Genomic DNA, 21,055 nt, shown 5'->3' with positions numbered 1-21,055 from the left:
AGCAGAGGTTTCATTAATATTGTAGTTCCTTTTAAACCAATTTGAAACAGCAGATAACATAATTATGTAAATTGTAGTGATTGGGTCTCCATGTTCTCTGTATGAAGAGTGATGTGCAGTTTCTAAGCAAAAAGGATTAACTATATTTGGGAAAATAGGGTAAGTACCTGCCCAACCAACAAGCTCTAACCCTTATGGCACAAAGCTATGTCATCAATGTATGTGTGTAAGAACATTTAGCTACACAGTGATAGTTTATTGGAACAGCAAGTAATGAAGCATCCACTCTGATGCACTGCACACTGATTTCTCCAAGTGTTTGCTACTTACAGTGCTGATGACTGCTAGTACTGTTTCAGCAAATCGGTTAATTGTGGAGAGATAATCCTACGTTTGTAAATTTTGCTAAGAAGGCTTTGTCAGTGGCACTGGATGTGTCCCATTTGTGTGACCATATGTTTGATAAAAAAAAATAAGTTGATGAAAAAGAAGAAACATATAAGTCTTATCAAAGCTTCTATGTGAAAAGGCAAGAGTATGAAAAAAACAACTGATGCCTGTTTAATAAATTATGAATGCAAAGAGTCCACCATGAATGCAAAGAGTTCACCATGAACACTATTTAGCCAATGTAAGATATTTGTTTTATCATTCTTCCAAGCCGTGAAAATATGCTATACTCCATTTCACCTTACGAGAGACCACAGCAGATGCTACAAACCACCCCACCAACCCAGCGCTGTGAACATATCATGTGACTATGAGGCCTGGGCATCTCTCCGCCCCTCCCAAAGGTCATGTGGCACTTACGTGGCATTGGATTGGCTCATTGTCTCGTAACATCTGCTGTAGTCCATCGTAAGGCGACACGGAGTCTATTATAGTTTATACAGCGACCTTGACCATATGTAAGTGAATTTTAATCTCTTACCTGAGAGTTAAGAGCATAGACCCAACTTCTGACGTTGAGTGGATGAGTACGAAGAATGAAAATACAATAATGTACCATACAAGGTTGTTGCACTCTAAGGAGCAGAAACCATTGGAAATGGTATCATTCGTTCCTGTGCAATGGCAGCTGTTGAATGTGGGCTGTAACACAAACAAAGCGTTGCATAAGACCTATGTTGACATCATCCGTGCTTACGAGACTATGCGGTAGGGTAATAAAATTCCTGTAGAACCAAATGTTTAGATGCAGGCATGTTGCTTGAAGGTTATAGCATATGCAATGTTTTATATGAAAAGTTGTCAAGTTGTCTTACTTAGTAGTATGTGAGCAAGCTTCCCAGTCGTCCCCAGTGTTAGAAAAAACAGGATAATACTACTTGCCAAAAAAAATAAGCCCAAATTAAGATAACTTTTTTACGTAATAAAAAAAAAACGTTGTGATATACGGTATATCCCTTTATGTAATAACACACACTAGATGCTGTGACACCCCCCCTTCCCCCCTTAATTCAAATGTTTTTATTGCTGCTACCTAGTGTCTGCCTAGAATTTAATAGCCAAATCTTAGGCAATTATGCCAGCGTGCCCACTTGGGAAGCCTGGTTTTGAGTGGCAGGAACTACAGTCACAATCCATGTGAAGGTAAACATGAGATCGTCGACTACTCACTTTGTTGCAATACTTTCAAAGTCTCGAAACTCGCAGAAAATTAACTCAATTACAGTATATAGAATACCTAGCATGCACCCATGCCTTAAAAAGTGCCCAACCACTAATTTTGAAACATTTAGAGAATAAGCAAGGCACATATAAAGTGCACACCCCAGATTTCTGAGCCAACCTAGCTAACCGAGATGCTCCTCCAAAGCAGCCGCTTGTCCGAGTATACTCTTGTGCGAAGTAGTGGGGCTTGATGAGTGCACGCAGGTGCAAAGCACTGAAGCCCACCCTGCTATGTGACCCATCTGAATATTAGCGTTTGGACCTAACAAAAGCACCCATCTCCCAGTTTTCAAAGATTATCTCTGAACTTCGAGTGGGCAGTAGCTCGGTATTTTTAGACATGTAATTTATTATAACCATCAGGACGACAGAGACTATGAATTGTTTTAAGATATATTTGAAGCTCTATGTAGAAAAATTTTCTCATCAGATATGGTGCACTTGAGTATACGATACCTACCTGCTGATCAGTGCCCAAGACCTGTGAACATCCTGCCAAGCAGGGTGAGAGGTAGGTGACACTGTTATGGCACACTGGAGAGAAGAGGCCTGATTTGCAATCACAACTGCTGTTGCAGGCTGGAGGCAAGAAATCTAATCCCTTGCTGCAAACAAAAAACAGGGGCAGTGCAGCACTATTATTTAACCAGCACTGAAATGACAGACAGGCTTCTCACTACATTTCTCTGAAACCAAGTTAAAATGATGTTAGCATAAAAAAATGGTACCTTAATCTTATGAATAAAGATGAGGGACAAAATCTGTGGCGTGTTTTGGGCTGCTCCCATCCTTAAAAGGGCCGTGCAACGGTATTCGCTTGGAATGTTTTTCACTTTACACCAGCTTACTGGCACTAGTGCAACCCAAGTACACTCACACTCACACGCACTGACACTGACCAAGAAACTTTTTTGTTGAGGAGTAATTTCAAGGACAAAAGCGAGCATTTCCTTTCAATCTCTACTTCGAAAAACTTGATGACGTAGCTGGGCAGTCGGAGTATTGCCCAGAGACAATATTTGAATGTGGCTCATAGATTGGAGCCGAGCTTTGCGTGGGCACTTAATTTAGGCTCGTGATAATCAATAGCTCGAGAAGCATTCGGGTAGTAGCCCGTGTCCAACAGCTGCAATGATGACAATAGCCGAACCATAACAATGTCTGGAACTCAGCACGTGTCCTGTATTTTTCCAACCCCAGCACGTGTCTATGATCAGCATTGACTGCATATAATCAGCTCCAGATCACATGGCCACTTGTTCTGGATCCGAGTTGAGGAAGTGAATGCTGTTCGGTTTTCTTTAATTTTTTCTGGGACTTCTATTGTGTGTGGTGAAAAACAAATACGTGTTTCCTAGGTCATTGACATAAGGCATTGGTTCTAAGCGGTATTTGTGCAAAGTACAAAAATCGTTGCAATAACCCTTTAAGGCCACAAGGTTTTTCTAGCAACATGAGCACATATAAAACAATTATAAGGATGCTATTCAAGGCTTCCCCACTGGTGCACTAGTATGGTATTAGGTTAGGGAGCAAGAGTTCAGTAGTTTGATACCCGTCGGAAAACAATGCATTGTTTGGAAAGACACCTGGCTATAGATTATCATGTTTTCATAACAACCTTTCATGATGCTCTAGGTTTGGAAACCAGCCCTGGAAACACATTTCATGTTAAAATTCATTATCCAAAATTACATTATTTTGTTAATTATTAAATGACTTCATAAGCTGTATTAAATATATTTTTTTAGATGCTGGTACCATAGGATACTCAAATAAAACTCATATTTGCACAGTTAACGATAAATCATTGCTATGATTAAGGCTCAAAACTGGGATCTGCACTGCGATTCTGAGCAAGACATTGTATTCTGTGTTCTAACACCAGTCAGTTTCTGGGGTCTAACAAATGTACTCACACCTTTTGTATGCTTGCCTTTTAAGCATTGAGTATGTTATAAAGAAGTTCACAAAAATAATTTGGTTTGGCTTTGTATAGCTGGGGATTTATGAAGACAGTTGAACAGTGATACTTGTTTCGAGATGCAATGTGATTAAAACTCAGCGTCATGTGCTTACTGTTCAGAATTCAAGCCGACATATTCTCCGAGCGGACAGCCAACCCACATGAGGATGACCATGCCGATGGAGTACGCAAGTGCACAAAAAGCAATCCACTTGGCAACAAAGCGGGCATTGGGCTTGTACTTGCGCATGAATGTTCCACTGGCAAAAATACCCACGCCCATGACAAGAATGCCAGCAAAACCTGCAAGGATACAAGTTTATTTTTCAGAATTAAGTAGGTTCACTTAAAAATTGTTTCAAACAATAAGAGGGAGTGTTCTTAACTTTGACTGAAGCTGGAGTAAACTGGATTAAAGCAACTCAAAAGACAACATTATCGAACAGCAAAACAATGCTGCAACCAAAGTATAGTAAAAGTAATGCCTTCATTAATTCTGAATCAATGAACTTTCTTACAAAAATAAAATGAAAATGTGCCTTTTAATATTGTTGAATATGCCAGTATTACCCACCATAATTCAACAATGTTTTCCTTTTCATATTCATATTTTACCTCTGGAACCCCTAATAGCTTTTCTACAAGTAGAGCTGTCAACATATTGACAGATTAGTTGGTAATGAACAAAGACATGGGTTTTTGAATGATTAAAAACCACAAAAAAGATTTTGTCATTATGTTTCTCTTCTTTCTATGTGTTTAGACAGCCAATCTCACTTCTAAGTAAGAACCATGTAATTGGTATCTGTGAATTTGTGCCAGATAGCTCATGCTATTTCTTTTACACTACCTCAGTTTGCTAGAGTGTATTTACAAATATTTTTAACAATTTATCTCATACATGAAGGCTTATAAACTGTGGTCAATTTCTTATGCTTCAAGAAGCTTCTAATAGAATTGAATGAGCAACCCCAGCAAAGGAAGTCACACTGGTGAGTGTTCTCTTTGCTATTCTTAGCAGCCAATATTTCTGAAGTCTCATAAGGAATTTTAAGAACATATTTATAATACAGTATTTCCAATAGTTCTGGAACAAGTAGAGTTTTCTGAAACAAATGATAAAGTATAACAAAGTTCATTACAACATATTATAATCATTAGCAATGACCGGAACATTGCTTCCACCTTCAGATATTTGTTCACTTCCAAAACATGCAAACCATCTCTACCATGTAACCATAACCAACCACAAGATAACAGGCAAAAGGAGGTCCAGACCCCAAGCAAGCATAGAAAAAGCAATCTCTTGCCAGTGAGCCTGCTCACCAGTGATCATGTTGGCCTTTGTCTCGGTCAGTCGAAACTGGCTCTCCAAATACTTTGGGAGGAACGTGTACAGGCCGGCAATTGGCAAAATGTGCAGCACACTGCTGGCAGTTCGGTAGAGCAGAATCTCGTTTTTAAGCAGTCGACGAATCGCTGACGGGAAGTCTGAAAGAGAAGACGGGGCTATATAGAGCTGTAAGTATCGGCCAGCAGAAGCAGTCACAAAAGCACACAAGCAATCACAACAGCACAAACAGCAGTCACAAAGGCTCACAAAAGCAAAAGCGCAAAGCAAGAAGCACAGATCCCAAAGGGTTAGGTAGGCATGCACAATTTAGTAGACAGCACTCTGTACATGCAAGGATAAACTGAGTTCCTTCTGAAATGAAGCGCAACTTGCGCCCTCTAGGCAGCTGGTGGCTGATAAGGATATGTGCATTGTCTAGAAATCTGAGACTAGTGGAGTTGAGCTCAATTTTAGGTCAAAGTAAATTTATCTTCACATAAATCTTCTCCACCTTGGAGACTTCCCCTAAATCCTTAAATCTAATCACTTTGTACATACAAGTAATATAAATATGAAATAGGTTGGTATAAATCCTGTCTGCATCCGAGTACAGGAAAGTGCAGGAGTTGGCCAAAAAGGCTGTAGAGTCAGTTCAGTCAAGTTTTAGATGAATATGTCAAAAATCGGAAGAACCTAATGACTGAACCATGACTAATTTTTGTAGAAGATACGGCCATATCACTCGTGACAGCTATAGCATGTAGGCTCCAGAAGAAACCAATAGAAGCCACACCATGGCCAGTGTAGCATGTATGGTGGAAGCAGGTGAACTGTGGCAGTTAAATTTGATCCCTAACTTCCTGAACCAGCATTCCCATAGATGCAATCAATGTGACAAGGCCAAAACTGTAGAGGAGGCAGTAAGATGAACAACTGCATTCAATTTAACACAGTGACAGGATGTTGACAAAATGGTTGGGCCAAAATGGTTGGGCCAATGCAGTTGGCCCCTAGGCATAGTGCACATCCATTGAGCTACTGTAAAACCCTTTCTCTTCGCAGCCCCAATTTTTCGAGAATTGGGATGCAGTTTCGCGAATTCTCGAGACTGGAATTCGCTTCTCGAGACAATAGAAATATTCGCGTCCCTTAGAGTTAGCAAATTTTCGAGTCACAAAAATTTGCGAAAATTAGGGGCTCGCAAAAATTAGAGGTTTTACAGTGTGTAAAAGATGTTGCCAGAGAAGATTAGTCGTGCACAGTTCCAAGAGATTTTCAAATTTTTGTTTCTATTCAGGAAACAGATATTTTAAAGGTCAAGAAAACCCATCCCAAGGCTGCATTCATGGATCAAAATAATTCAAAAGTTGGCCAGCTGATCTAAAGTGCATACTAGTGAAAATAAACCAATTATTTGGCTCCAAGTACCCTAAATGCCAGGGCTCAGTTACAATAAAAATATGCCAAAGGCTTTTGGGGTGCTCTTTCTGGGTGAGCAGGTCTCACACGTGCAGGAAGGACGATGTTCTGCATGGTGTTCGGAGTTTATTTTTAAAGACTGCAGAAGGCTTTTTATGTTAATGTTCCCCAAAATATGAGTTATTCAGGGGCCTCGTGGAGTGACACAATTTTGGAAGTTTTCCAAATTTTGTTTTTCAGTAAAAAAGCTTGTTTGTTGTATAAATTGCTGGGTGTTTTTTCTTAGAGACAAGAAAAAAGCTTTTTAAGAATTGTATTTTATAAAATATAAAAATTAAATACATGCAAGAATTCTTTAGTCCTGAATGATGTAATCAAGATGGAGAGAAAGAGAGAAAACCAAGTGTCCATTAAAAATTAAAAAATATGTAAAATTTTATTTTTAGAATACAAATCCTTACATTCACATCACCTCGCATAAATCTGAATCCGGAATATTTTCTCGTGCGAATATTGGACTAACCCTAAAGTGTGAAACCCTAGAAAAGTACTGGGACATTGGAGAGGGAACTTGGGTACCCCAGTGCCGGAGAACGCCTTGGTTATTAATGTATGCCACAAGTTCATGCAAACATGCAGGCAAAAAATTAAAAAAAACAAAAAAAAAAAACTATCTGCTTACCCCTGAGGGCTGGCTTTTCTTTGACGGGCTTTTTGTGCCCGGAAGGAGACGACGGTGGGCTGTTGATGAGTGGCACCTTCTGCTGCAATGCCTGCTGGTGCTTGAGGCAGACCATCCCGTTGCGGTGCTGGTCTGAACCGGGCCTCAGGGCTCGCAGCTGAGCAAGGGATCGACGCTGGGGCAAGTTGCGTGGGAATGCCATCATGGGCAGAGCCGTAACAATCAGTGCTGCTCCAACAATAAACACTCCGAGCCACCAGGCCCCAATCCAATGGGGGTCACCAGGGGACAGGTTGGAGGTTTCTGTCATTAGGAAAAATAAAAGGCTCACTGTTTGTGCGTACAAGCTATGCTTACTAAAGAGTGATTGATAGAGGATGATAGGCAACTCGTATTCTTGTTGCAACAAAAGGCACAAGTTATCGGTGCAAGACTAACAGTTGGAAAGCCAGACTCCTTGCTAACAGCTACGAAGAAGGGGGGCAACCAATTCTGGCAATCTTATGTAATTGAGATGTCACGGGCAGTGGAGTAGGCAAAGGGGTGTATCAAATTCAAAACCTCTTCCCCACCCCCCAAATCTTCACGCCCAGCCCCATAGCCTGTAGCCATAGCCAACCCCTTCTTCATCATAAAAATGCCCCCCCACCCCCCCAAAAAAAAATCCTGGCCAAGCCACTGGTCACGGCTTTTCTGACAAGAAAGGAATCATCCAGTTCTGGTATCAAAAAATTGCAAATCAAGATAAAATAGAAGAAAGGCTCTACCTGCAAAAGCCTTGAAAAGTTTAGGCAATCTGAAGAAAGTTTTAGACTGGCCTGCATACACTCCTCAAAATTATTATTTTATATCCAATGTAACTTATTTAGCTAATTGCAAAAGGAAAAAGTTGATGACTTACCAAACGGGAAGTTGACGTACACGCTTGTGCAGTAGGACCCAAGTAGAAAGCCAAATACTGGACCAAAAATCCTTACTCCTATGGTAATACCTAGAAGGAAACAGATATTTGTCTCTTGTAGTGTACCTTTCTAATACATAAGTGATATTAAGAAATAAAATGACCACAGCATACAGGTACTGTAGAAATGCAGACTTAATTTTAGGTGAGTCTGTTTGACTTCTTTTTGGTTGTCAGTGATCATAAAACATATTTGCAGTCACTGAAGGTGCCACTGAACAAATTATTATTTTCTGGTACAGTTTCAGTGCTGAAATAAATATATCATGCTCATTTAGCAAGATGACAGACAAAAGCATACTGAAAGATAATATGCCCATACATACGTTAGCATTCCTTTACACCATTAACAGAAGTTATAGGCACTCGAAAAAGGTTTGCAACTGGCTCCTAGGATATCAGCCAAATACAACTAGATTCCTCAGACACATATCGGTCATTACTGCCTTCTTTATGGCAGTCAATAAATGCCAAATTGTTGGTAATGACTAAAGCAATCTGTCTATTCTTTACATTTGGAAAAATCCCTCAAATATTAATGCATGAGAGAAATACAAAATATGTAGGAACAGCATTAAAAGAAAAACACTGCAGGAAGAGGCATGCGAAATTAGAAGGGCAAGTGTTAAAATTTGAAAATTTCAATGGAATAGTATTATGCAAAGATTTTGAATCCTTTGAGATAATTGAATTGTGTTACTCAGCTCCATCGTGTGCTCTTCCAGTGTAACAGAGGTGTAAAGTGACATTTGCAATGTCCGTGTCGTGAATGCCACTTCCCCAGAGCGCAGCAGTGTGTGCTGGGAGGGGCTCTTGTTCCAGACCAATCAAAGCATCAAATTTTAGTTTTTTTTTTAAACAAAAAGAGTGGTTTGTGCAATTGTCAAAATACTAGCTTGCTGATCAAAATAAAAACATAGGATACACAAATGTACCAGACACACATACAACCCTTGCATACGTCTGAGAGTCATTCATTTCTGTTTTTATTTTCGGTTGGAAAAATGTATCGAAATTTGTATAGGATGAAGAAATAATCTATCCCCTGGTTGCAGTGTCCTGAATAATTACAAGAAAGGCAACTAGATACTAAAAGTTGCGCTATTTTAATTGAATTAATTGACTGAATTTAATGCTCTAGCACCGATTCTATTGCAGAAAGCAGTATCACGCAGCTGTATGTACCGACACAAATTTGGTTGTATATTTAACATTTCCCCAAAATGGTCTGAATGTGTTACATTGAAACCGCCTTTGCTCACGTCCACCCCAAACTGCAGTCTTCTCGCACGCATTACACAGCGCACTGAACAGATAGTCTGTGAACTGACGCTTAAACGGCCAGTGGGCCGTGTGTGATGATAACTGCCTTCAAATAACTGCTAGGCTTGGTGCTCTCCTTTTGCAGCCGCATCCCTTGTGCCTCCCCTTTCATTTCACTGCAACTATTGTTGTCGCTCCTGTACCTCTTTGGTGGTACAGAAAGCCCGCAAGAAAGAGCCTTCATAGTAAGAGCAGTCTGCTTGGCTGCCGCAGAGCGCAAACAGAGGGAAGTCCTCGCTCCAAAAGTAGTCATCCATTGCACGCAGACCATGCAATCAGCGACTGTACGCTGCAAGCACCAAGCTACACACTCTGCATTGCACAATGTATTGAGGTCACATTCCAGACTCGGAATACTATGCATTCAAAAGAAGCATTGTATAATATGGAACTGGCGCATGGTACTCGCATCAATGTTCTACAACGTAAAATGGTCACTTTAGAATTAAGCTTGTATAGTGTACAACCTGTACATTGTTTGCAATGTCTGTATCAAGTCTCTGATTGCATTTGCTACAAACCATATCCGCTATGTTACACCCACCATTTCGGAATTCCAAGTCCTTCATATTTAGTTAAAACAAAACTGCACGATCTGCAGCCAATGCCAATAACTACAGAACATCCAGTCCTCACCGAAATAAAGTGGTGACTCCCGGTTGGCCACATTGTCATCAATGTATGGTATCCCCAGCGTGTACACAGCCGTCGCCCCAATGCCGATGAGCAGCAGGCTGATAAAGAATACCGAGAGCACCACGTGCGTGATCCTGCTTTGACTGAGTGGCTTGGAGGAGATATCGCAGGGAACCACCTGCCGCAGTGCGTCGGCCACCGCACCACCACCTCCGTCCACAAGGAACGACGTCGACGAAAATGGCGACGTCGTCGTCAGTAGCGATGTCGCCGTGCTTGTCGAGAGAGGCGCAGTCGCATCGGTGAAGTTCCCACTGAGCGGCGCGACCATGTCCGATGAGTGGCACAACTTGGCCCACTGGGAGGCCACAGTGGCATTCTGAGCATTCTTGGCTCTGGCCAGAGAGGTCACCGATAGCGAGGTGTCGATGAACAGGAAGTGCGGCATGGCGCAGAGGATGGAGGCGACGGCAAAGATGAGCATGCCGCAGGCAATCCACTTGGGCCGGTGGCCCTGGCCCCCATAGTAGGTGAGCAGCAGCGCGCCGCCGATCTGCCCAATCTCGGTGGCGGACATGATGATCCCCGTCGTCTTGCTCGGGATCTGGTACAGCTTCTCGATGGTTGTGAGCACACTGACAAAGTATGTGTAGTACATGCCCTGGAGCACACTCGTGAGGCAGAATACAGCCAGGAAAGCCTTCTTGTTGGCGAACCGTTGCAACCACCTGCCAACGATAAGAAACAAGGCCACTGTTTCTCTCTGCGTCATCTACAACTCACTTGAACAAGGTGCTTTAGTTTCGGCGACTGGTGTTACCCTCCATTTCTCATTAGGAGAGTAAGAAATATCTAACAAAAGCTCTAAAATAATATGAGCAACTTTATTTTACGCAGAGTCGAACAAACATAGCAAGTTAAAAGAAGTTATTGTTACTTCAAAGGTATGTTCTTTGCATACCTCGTCAATATTTAAATTGCAGAATGGCATCTTCGAGCTTTTAATTCTCTCATGTGAATATGCGAAAGTTTGACATATTTTTTTTAAAACTACTGTACACACTCGAGTGCTCTGCAGCCACCAATAATTACCTTCTCGATGTTAAGATATCTGGCTACTTGCAGGCTCTCTATTGGAGTATTTAAAAAGTGCAACAAGACACGGACAAGGAAGATGCCTTGTCGGACAAGGAAGATGCCTTGTCCGTGTCTCGTTGCACTTTTTAAATGTTATGAATCACCAACTAGCCCGACTTTTAACCCTTTACATCGTTACTGGAGTATGGAAACTTCAGCTGATATTGTCCAAGACTGCAGATACTCCAGAATCTTGTTGATGATGGAAAGACGGTGGTTAGTCGTCTGTCCTAGCTGGCTACAGCTCTTTGTCTATGAAAAAAGTGCATTGTTCCTCAAGCAAATGACTAGCCAATGTAATAATATCCCACAGATATCGTTACACTGACAGTGACACCCTATAGTTAGTGTTCTATTTTTATATATAACTGCAAAAAATACACTTATATTTTAAGGGCTGTAGTTTGGCAGCAAATTCATTACTGTCATTAGGCGGAGCGGAATAATGGGTCGCTTCAGAATATGACCTGGCAGAGATCGTATTCCTGAGAACGGGAGAATAAAATTAGCTATCTACCTTCAACTCAATTCGAATTAATAGTGCTTGCAAACTCCCGGACGCTGCGACGACGGAAGTTAAAAAATGGTACTGAGTAAAGGTGCTAATAATGCACATAATGAAAGTATGTAACATGCATACACATGAATGGTGTTCAAAACATGCAGTGCTGCAGAGGCATCATCATCATCACCATCATTTTCCCTTCAAAACGCCAATGATTATCCCTCATTGCTAAAAATTGCAGCTTGTGATAGGTATGCTAAAAGACCCAGTAGACACCCACCCCAAGGGTGGAGACAATCACGAAAAAATATGGCATGTTAGGTCTTACAGGCAAAACAGAAAGGGCACATGTTATGGTGGTAAGGTAGGTCATTGCTTGGTCTGACGGAGTGCTACGGAAGCAGTACGGCGAAATTAAAAGACCGCGTCAAGCTCGCTTGGCACGGGCTCTTTTGGGTCAAGCTTCACTGCTTCACGTGAAGCATTTGTAGAGTCCTGCATATCCGCGGATTATCCGCGGATATCCGCGGGTATCCACAGTAATATGTGTGAGCTGGCGCATTCGGATAAAAATGACTAAGATGTGGCCGATTGCGGATCGGACGCGGATGCCAGGGGCTGCGGATGCGAATCGGACGCGGATATCTGCAAAATCGCATCTACATTTTTTTTTCTTACACCTGCGCGGCGCGTAAAGCTTCACAACTTTGCACCGACGTGCCCAGGTACAGCTTCACCATTTACACCGGCGAGCGCGCGTTAAAGCTTCACCGCTTACACCGGCCCGGCACGTAAAGCTTCACCGCTTTGAACCGGCGTGCGCAGGTACAGCTTCACTGTTTGAACCGTCGTGCGCGCGTAAAGCTTCGCCGCTTACACTCGCGCGGCGCGTAAAGCTTCGCCGCTTACACTCGCGCGGCGCGTAAAGCTTCACCGCTTTGCACCGGCGTGCGCAGGTAAAGCTTCACCATTTGCACCGGCGCGCGCGCGTAAAGCTTCGCCGCTTACACTCGCACGGCGCGTAAAGCTTCACCGATTTGCATCGGCGTGCGCAGGTAAAGCTTCACCGTCTACACCGGAGCGCGCGCGTAAAGCTTTGTCGCTAACACCGGCGCGGCGCGTAAAGCTTCACCGCTTTGCACCGGCGTGCGCAGGTACAGCTTCACCGTTTGCACCGGCGCGCGTGCAAAGCTCCGCCGCTTACACTCGCGCGGCGCGTAGACCTTCACCGCCTTGCAACGGCGTGCGCAGGTACAGCTTCACCGTTTGAACCGTCGCGCGCGCGCAAAGCTTCGGCGCTTACACTCGCGCGGTGCGTAGACCTTCACCGCCTTGCACCGGCGTGCGCAGGTACAGCTTCAGCGTTTGCACCGGCGCGCCCCCGTAAAGCTTCGGCGCTTACACTCGCGCGGCGCGTAGACCTTCACCGCCTTGCACCGGCGTGCGCAGGTACAGCTTCACCGTTTGCACCGGCGCGCGCGCAAAGCTTCACCGCTTACACTCGCGCGGCGCGTAGACCTTCACCGCCTTGCACCGGCGTGCGCAGGTACATCTTCACCGTTTGAACCGTCAAGCGCGCGCAAAGCTTCGGCGCTTACACTCGCGCGGCGCGTAGACCTTCGCCGCATTGCACCGGCGTGCGCAGGTACAGCGTCACCGTTTGCACCGGCGCGCGTGCAAAGCTCCGCCGCTTACACTCGCGCGGCGCGTAGACCTTCACCGCCTTGCACCGGCGTGCGCAAGTACAGCTTCACCGTTTGAACCGTCGCGCGCGCGCAAAGCTTCGGCGCTTACACTCGCGCGGTGCGTAGACCTTCACCGCCTTGCACCGGCGTGCGCAGGTACAGCTTCAGCGTTTGCACCGGCGCGCCCCCGTAAAGCTTCGGCGCTTACACTCGCGTGGCGCGTAGACCTTCACCGCCTTGCACCGGCGTGCGCAGGTACAGCTTCACCGTTTGCACCGGCGCGCCCCCGTAAAGCTTCGCCGCTTACACTCGCGCGGCGCGTAGACCTTCACCGCCTTGCACCGGCGTGCGCAGGTACAGCTTCAGCGTTTGCACCGGCGCGCCCCCGTAAAGCTTCGGCGCTTACACTCGCGCGGCGCGTAGACCTTCACCGCCTTGCACCGGCGTGCGCAGGTACAGCTTCACCGTTTGCACCGGCGCGCGTTCAAAGCTCCGCCGCTTACACTCGCGCGGCGCGTAGACCTTCACCGCCTTGCACCGGCGCGAGCGGGTAAAGCATCGCCGCTTACACCGTCGCGCGCGCGCAAAGCTTCGGCGCTTACACTCGCGCGGTGCGTAGACCTTCACCGCCTTGCACCGGCGTGCGCAGGTACAGCTTCAGCGTTTGCACCGGCGCGCCCCCGTAAAGCTTCGGCGCTTACACTCGCGCGGCGCGTAGACCTTCACCGCTTTGCACCGGCGTGCACAGGTAAAGCTTCACCGTCGGCACCGCCGCGCGCGCGTACAGCTTCGCGCTTAAAGCGGCGCGGCGCGTAAAGCTTCACCGCTTTGCACCAGCGTGCGCAGATACAGTTTCAGCGTTAGCACCTTAGCGCGTGCGTAAAGCTTCACCGCGTACACCGGCGCGGCACGTAAAGCTTCACCGCTTTATACCGGCGTGCGCAGGTAAAACTTCACGTGTTTGCACCGTCTCGCGCGCCTAAAACTTCCCCACTTACACAGACGTGGCGCGTAAAGCTTCACCGCTTTGCGCCGGCGCGGGTCGAATAAGCTTCCCCGCTTTCCACCGGCGTGCGCAGGTAAAGCTTCACCGTTTACACCGGCGCGCGGGCGTAAAGCTTCACCGCCTACACCGGCGCGGCGCGTAAAGCTTCACCGCTTTGCACCGGCGAGCGCAAATACAGCTTCACCGATTTCACCGGCGCGCCCGCGTAGAGCTCCACCGCCTACACCGGCGCGGCGCGTAAAGTTTCACCGACTTCGACCGGCGTGCGCAGGTAAAGCTTCACCGTTTACACCGGCGCGCGCGCCTAAAGCTTCCCCGCCATCACAGGCCCGGCACGTAAAGCTTCACCGCGTTGCACCGGCGTGCGCAGCTACAGCTGCACCGTTTGAACCGTCGCGCGCGTAAAGCTTCGCCGCTTACACTCGCGCGGCGCGGAAAGCTTCACCGCTTTGTACCGGCCTGCGCAGATACAGCTTCGCCGCTCACACTCGCGCGGCGCGTAAAGCTTCACCGCCTTGTACCGGCGTGCGCAGGTAAAGCTTCACCATTTATACCGGCGCGCGCGCGTAAAGCTCACCGCCTACATCGGCGAGGCGCGTAAAGCTTCACCGCTTTGCATCGGCGTGCGCAGGTAAAGCTTCATCGCTTTGCACCGGCGTGCGCAGGTACACCTTCACCGTTTGAACCGTCGCGCGCGCGCAAAGCTTCGGCGCTAACACTCGCGCGGCGCGTAGACCTTCACCGCCTTGCACCGGCGTGCGCAGGTACAGCTTCAGCGTTTGCACCGGCGCGCGCGCAAAGCTTCACCGCTTACACTCGCGCGGCGCGTAGACCTTCACCGGCTTGCACCGACGTGCGCAGGTACAGCTTCACCGTTTGCACCGGCGCGCGCGCAAAGCTTCACCGCTTACACTCGCGCGGCGCGTAGACCTTCACCGCCTTGCACCGGCGTGCGCAGGTACAGCTTCACCGTTTGCACCGGCGCGCGCGCAAAGCTTCACCGCTTACACTCGCGCGGCGCGTAGACCTTCACCGCCTTGCACCGGCGTGCGCAGGTACAGCTTCACCGTTTGCACCGGCGCGCGCGCAAAGCTTCACCGCTTACACTCGCGCGGCGCGTAGACCTTCACCGCCTTGCACCGGCGTGCGCAGGTACAGCTTCACCGTTTGCACCGGCGCGCGCGCAAAGCTTCACCGCTTACACTCGCGCGGCGCGTAGACCTTCACCGCCTTGCACCGGCGTGCGCAGGTACAGCTTCACCGTTTGCACCGGCGCGCCCCCGTAAAGCTTCGGCGCTTACACTCGCGCGGCGCGTAGACCTTCACCGCCTTTCACCGGCGTGCGCAGGTACAGCTTCACCGTTTGCACCGGCGCGCGCGCAAAGCTTCACCGCTTACACTCGCGCGGCGCGTAGACCTTCACCGCCTTGCACCGGCGTGCGGAGGTACAGCTTCACCGTTTGCACCGGCGCGCGCGCAAAGCTTCACCGCTTACACTCGCGCGGCGCGTAGACCTTCACCGCCTTGCACCGGCGTGCGCAGGTACAGCTTCACCGTTTGCACCGGCGCGCGCGCAAAGCTTCACCGCTTACACTCGCGCGGCGCGTAGACCTTCACCACCTTGCTACGGCGTGCGCAGATACAGCTTCACCGTTTGGACCGGCGCGCGTGCAAAGCTCCGCCGCTTACACTCGCGCGGCGCGTAGACCTTCACCGCCTTGCACCGGCGTGCGCAGGTACAGCTTCACCGTTTGAACCGTCGCGCGCGCGCAAAGCTTCGGCGCTTACACTCGCGCGGTGCGTAGACCTTCACCGCCTTGCACCGGCGTGCGCAGGTACAGCTCCAGCGTTTGCACCGGCGCGCGCGCAAAGCTTCACCGCTTACACTCGCGCGGCGCGTAGACCTTCACCGCCTTGCACCGGCGTGCGCAGGTACATCTTCACCGTTTGAACCGTCAAGCGCGCGCAAAGCTTCGGCGCTTACACTCGCGCGGCGCGTAGACCTTCACCGCCTTGCACCGGCGTGCGCAGGTACAGCTTCACCGTTTGCACCGGCGCGCGTGCAAAGCTCCGCCGCTTACACTCGCGCGGCGCGTAGACCTTCACCGCCTTGCACCGGCGTGCGCAGGTACAGCTTCACCGTTTGAACCGTCGCGCGCGCGCAAAGCTTCGGCGCTTACACTCGCGCGGTGCGTAGACCTTCACCGCCTTGCACCGGCGTGCGCAGGTACAGCTTCAGCGTTTGCACCGGCACGCCCCCGTAAAGCTTCGGCGCTTACACTCGCGCGGCGCGTAGACCTTCACCGCCTTGCACCGGCGTGCGCAGGTACAGCTTCAACGTTTGCACCGGCGCGCCCCCGTAAAGCTTCGCCGCTTACACTCGCGCGGCGCGTAGACCTTCACCGCCTTGCACCGGCGTGCGCAGGTACAGCTTCACCGTTTGCACCGGCACGCGCGCAAAGCTTCGCCGCTTACACTCGCGCGGCGCGTAGACCTTCACCGCCTTGCACCGGCGTGCGCAGGTACATCTTCACCGTTTGAACCGTCGCGCGCGCGCAAAGCTTCGGCGCTTACACTCGCGCGGCGCGTAGACCTTCACCGCCTTGCACCGGCGTGCTCAGGTACAGCTTCACCGTTTGCACCGGCGCGCGTGCAAAGCTCCGCCGCTTACACTCGTGCGGCGCGTAGACCTTCACCGCCTTGCACCGGCGTGCGCAGGTACAGCTTCACCGTTTGAACCGTCGCGCGCGCGCAAAGCTTCGGCGCTTAAACTCGCGCGGTGCGTAGACCTTCACCGCCTTGCACCGGCGTGCGCAGGTACAGCTTCACCGTTTGCACCGGCGCGCGCGCAAAGCTTCACCGCTTACACTCGCGCGGCGCGTAGACCTTCACCGCCTTGCACCGGCGTGCGCAGGTACATCTTCACCGTTTGAACCGTCAAGCGCGCGCAAAGCTTCGGCGCTTACACTCGCGCGGCGCGTAGACCTTCGCCGCCTTGCACCGGCGTGCGCAGGTACAGCTTCACCGTTTGCACCGGCGCGCGTGCAAAGCTCCGCCGCTTACACTCGCGCGGCGCGTAGACCTTCACCGCCTTGCACCGGCGTGCGCAAGTACAGCTTCACCGTTTGAACCGTCGCGCGCGCGCAAAGCTTCGGCGCTTACACTCGCGCGGTGCGTAGACCTTCACCGCCTTGCACCGGCGTGCGCAGGTACAGCTTCAGCGTTTGCACCGGCGCGCCCCCGTAAAGCTTCGGCGCTTACACTCGCGCGGCGTGTAGACCTTCACCGCCTTGCACCGGCGTGCGCAGGTACAGCTTCACCGTTTGCACCGGCGCGCCCCCGTAAAGCTTCGCCGCTTACACTCGCGCGGCGCGTAGACCTTCACCGCCTTGCACCGGCGTGCGCAGGTACAGCTTCAGCGTTTGCACCGGCGCGCCCCCGTAAAGCTTCGGCGCTTACACTCGCGCGGCGCGTAGACCTTCACCGCCTTGCACCGGCGTGCGCAGGTACAGCTTCACCGTTTGCACCGGCGCGCGTGCAAAGCTCCGCCGCTTACACTCGCGCGGCGCGTAGACCTTCACCGCCTTGCACCGGCGCGAGCGGGTAAAGCATCGCCGCTTACACCGGCGCGAGCGGGTAAAGCATCGCCGCTTACACCGTCTCGCGCGCGCAAAGCTTCGGCGCTTACACTCGCGCGGTGCGTAGACCTTCACCGCCTTGCACCGGCGTGCGCAGGTACAGCTTCAGCGTTTGCACCGGCGCGCCCCCGTAAAGCTTCGGCGCTTACACTCGCGCGGCGCGTAGACCTTCACCGCTTTGCACCGGCGTGCACAGGTAAAGCTTCACCGTCGGCACCGCCGCGCGCGCGTACAGCTTCGCGCTTAAAGCGGCGCGGCGCGTAAAGCTTCACCGCTTTGCACCAGCGTGCGCAGATACAGTTTCAGCGTTTGCACCTTAGCGCGTGCGTAAAGCTTCACCGCGTACACCGGCGGGGCACGTAAAGCTTCACCGCTTTATACCGGCGTGCGCAGGTAAAACTTCACGTGTTTGCACCGTCTCGCGCGCCTAAAACTTCCCCACTTACACAGACGTGGCGCGTAAAGCTTCACCGCTTTGCGCCGGCGCGGGTCGAATAAGCTTCCCCGCTTTCCACCGGCGTGCGCAGGTAAAGCTTCACCGTTTACACCGGCGCGCGGGCGTAAAGCTTCACCGCCTACACCGGCGCGGCGCGTAAAGCTTCACCGCTTTGCACCGGCGAGCGCAAATACAGCTTCACCGATTTCACCAAAGCGCCCGCGTAGAGCTCCACCGCCTACACCGGCGCGGCGCGTAAAGTTTCACCGACTTCGACCGGCGTGCGCAGGTAAAGCTTCACCGTTTACACCGGCGCGCGCGCCTAAAGCTTCCCCGCCATCACAGGCCCGGCACGTAAAGCTTCACCGCGTTGCACCGGCGTGCGCAGCTACAGCTGCACCGTTTGAACCGTCGCGCGCGTAAAGCTTCGCCGCTTACACTCGCGCGGCGCGGAAAGCTTCACCGCTTTGTACCGGCCTGCGCAGATACAGCTTCGCCGCTCACACTCGCGCGGCGCGTAAAGCTTCACCGCCTTGTACCGGCGTGCGCAGGTAAAGCTTCACCATTTATACCGGCGCGCGCGCGTAAAGCTCACCGCCTACATCGGCGAGGCGCGTAAAGCTTCACCGCTTTGCATCGGCGTGCGCAGGTAAAGCTTCATCGCTTTGCACCGGCGTGCGCAGGTACATCTTCACCGTTTGAACCGTCGCGCGCGCGCAAAGCTTCGGCGCTAACACTCGCGCGGCGCGTAGACCTTCACCGCCTTGCACCGGCGTGCGCAGGTACAGCTTCAGCGTTTGCACCGGCGCGCGCGCAAAGCTTCACCGCTTACACTCGCGCGGCGCGTAGACCTTCACCGGCTTGCACCGACGTGCGCAGGTACAGCTTCACCGTTTGCACCGGCGCGCGCGCAAAGCTTCATCGCTTACACTCGCGCGGCGCGTAGACCTTCACCGCCTTGCACCGGCGTGCGCAGGTACAGCTTCACCGTTTGCACCGGCGCGCGCGCAAAGCTTCACCGCTTACACTCGCGCGGCGCGTAGACCTTCACCGCCTTGCACCGGCGTGCGCAGGTACAGCTTCACCGTTTGCACCGGCGCGCGCGCAAAGCTTCACCGCTTACACTCGCGCGGCGCGTAGACCTTCACCGCCTTGCACCGGCGTGCGCAGGTACAGCTTCACCGTTTGCACCGGCGCGCGCGCAAAGCTTCACCGCTTACACTCGCGCGGCGCGTAGACCTTCACCGCCTTGCACCGGCGTGCGCAGGTACAGCTTCACCGTTTGCACCGGCGCGCCCCCGTAAAGCTTCGGCGCTTACACTCGCGCGGCGCGTAGACCTTCACCGCCTTTCACCGGCGTGCGCAGGTACAGCTTCACCGTTTGCACCGGCGCGCGCGCAAAGCTTCACCGCTTACACTCGCGCGGCGCGTAGACCTTCACCGCCTTGCACCGGCGTGCGGAGGTACAGCTTCACCGTTTGCACCGGCGCGCGCGCAAAGCTTCACCGCTTACACTCGCGCGGCGCGTAGACCTTCACCGCCTTGCACCGGCGTGCGCAGGTACAGCTTCACCGTTTGCACCGGCGCGCGCGCAAAGCTTCACCGCTTACACTCGCGCGGCGCGTAGACCTTCACCACCTTGCTACGGCGTGCGCAGATACAGCTTCACCGTTTGGACCGGCGCGCGTGCAAAGCTCCGCCGCTTACACTCGCGCGGCGCGTAGACCTTCACCGCCTTGCACCGGCGTGCGCAGGTACAGCTTCACCGTTTGAACCGTCGCGCGCGCGCAAAGCTTCGGCGCTTACACTCGCGCGGTGCGTAGACCTTCACCGCCTTGCACCGGCGTGCGCAGGTACAGCTCCAGCGTTTGCACCGGCGCGCGCGCAAAGCTTCACCGCTTACACTCGCGCGGCGCGTAGACCTTCACCGCCTTGCACCGGCGTGCGCAGGTACATCTTCACCGTTTGAACCGTCAAGCGCGCGCAAAGCTTCGGCGCTTACACTCGCGCGGCGCGTAGACCTTCACCGCCTTGCACCGGCGTGCGCAGGTACAGCTTCACCGTTTGCACCGGCGCGCGTGCAAAGCTCCGCCGCTTACACTCGCGCGGCGCGTAGACCTTCACCGCCTTGCACCGGCGTGCGCAGGTACAGCTTCACCGTTTGAACCGTCGCGCGCGCGCAAAGCTTCGGCGCTTACACTCGCGCGGTGCGTAGACCTTCTTTGCCTTGCACCGGCGTGCGCAGGTACAGCTTCAGCGTTTGCACCGGCACGCCCCCGTAAAGCTTCGGCGCTTACACTCGCGCGGCGCGTAGACCTTCACCGCCTTGCACCGGCGTGCGCAGGTACAGCTTCAGCGTTTGCACCGGCGCGCCCCCGTAAAGCTTCGCCGCTTACACTCGCGCGGCGCGTAGACCTTCACCGCCTTGCACCGGCGTGCGCAGGTACAGCTTCACCGTTTGCACCGGCACGCGCGCAAAGCTTCGCCGCTTACACTCGCGCGGCGCGTAGACCTTCACCGCCTTGCACCGGCGTGCGCAGGTACATCTTCACCGTTTGAACCGTCGCGCGCGCGCAAAGCTTCGGCGCTTACACTCGCGCGGCGCGTAGACCTTCACCGCCTTGCACCGGCGTGCTCAGGTACAGCTTCACCGT

At 51.4% G+C, this 21,055-nt stretch overlaps 2 protein-coding genes across 3 annotated transcripts in view; both read right to left on the bottom strand.

Annotated features, from left to right (window-relative positions):
- Nucleotides 1-21,055, bottom strand: part of LOC8040254 (solute carrier organic anion transporter family member 5A1) — a 667,105-nt gene that overhangs the window by 469,830 nt on the left and 176,220 nt on the right. The window lies entirely within an intron of this gene.
- Nucleotides 1-21,055, bottom strand: part of LOC8043792 (solute carrier organic anion transporter family member 74D) — a 29,070-nt gene that overhangs the window by 5,030 nt on the left and 2,985 nt on the right. The window contains exons 2-8 of one of the 2 annotated variants that reach the window (XM_042291982.1): nucleotides 9,995-10,722; nucleotides 7,976-8,065; nucleotides 7,075-7,377; nucleotides 4,967-5,131; nucleotides 3,754-3,943; nucleotides 2,135-2,279; nucleotides 932-1,092 (exon numbers count right to left, since the gene is read on the bottom strand). In XM_042291982.1, the coding sequence (XP_042147916.1) occupies nucleotides 932-1,092; nucleotides 2,135-2,279; nucleotides 3,754-3,943; nucleotides 4,967-5,131; nucleotides 7,075-7,377; nucleotides 7,976-8,065; nucleotides 9,995-10,722 (1,782 nt within the window). Of the gene's footprint in view, nucleotides 1-931; nucleotides 1,093-2,134; nucleotides 2,280-3,753; nucleotides 3,944-4,966; nucleotides 5,150-7,074; nucleotides 7,378-7,975; nucleotides 8,066-9,994; nucleotides 10,723-21,055 lie in introns of both variants that reach the window. The other variant, XM_042291981.1, reaches the window with a different exon arrangement.

Source organism: Ixodes scapularis, unplaced genomic scaffold (genome assembly GCF_016920785.2).
Source record: "Ixodes scapularis isolate PalLabHiFi unplaced genomic scaffold, ASM1692078v2 PGA_scaffold2__306_contigs__length_199485367, whole genome shotgun sequence".
Lineage (NCBI taxonomy): Eukaryota > Metazoa > Arthropoda > Arachnida > Ixodida > Ixodidae > Ixodes > Ixodes scapularis.
Note: the sequence above shows the minus strand (reverse complement) of the source record. Positions and strands in the feature narration are given on the sequence as shown.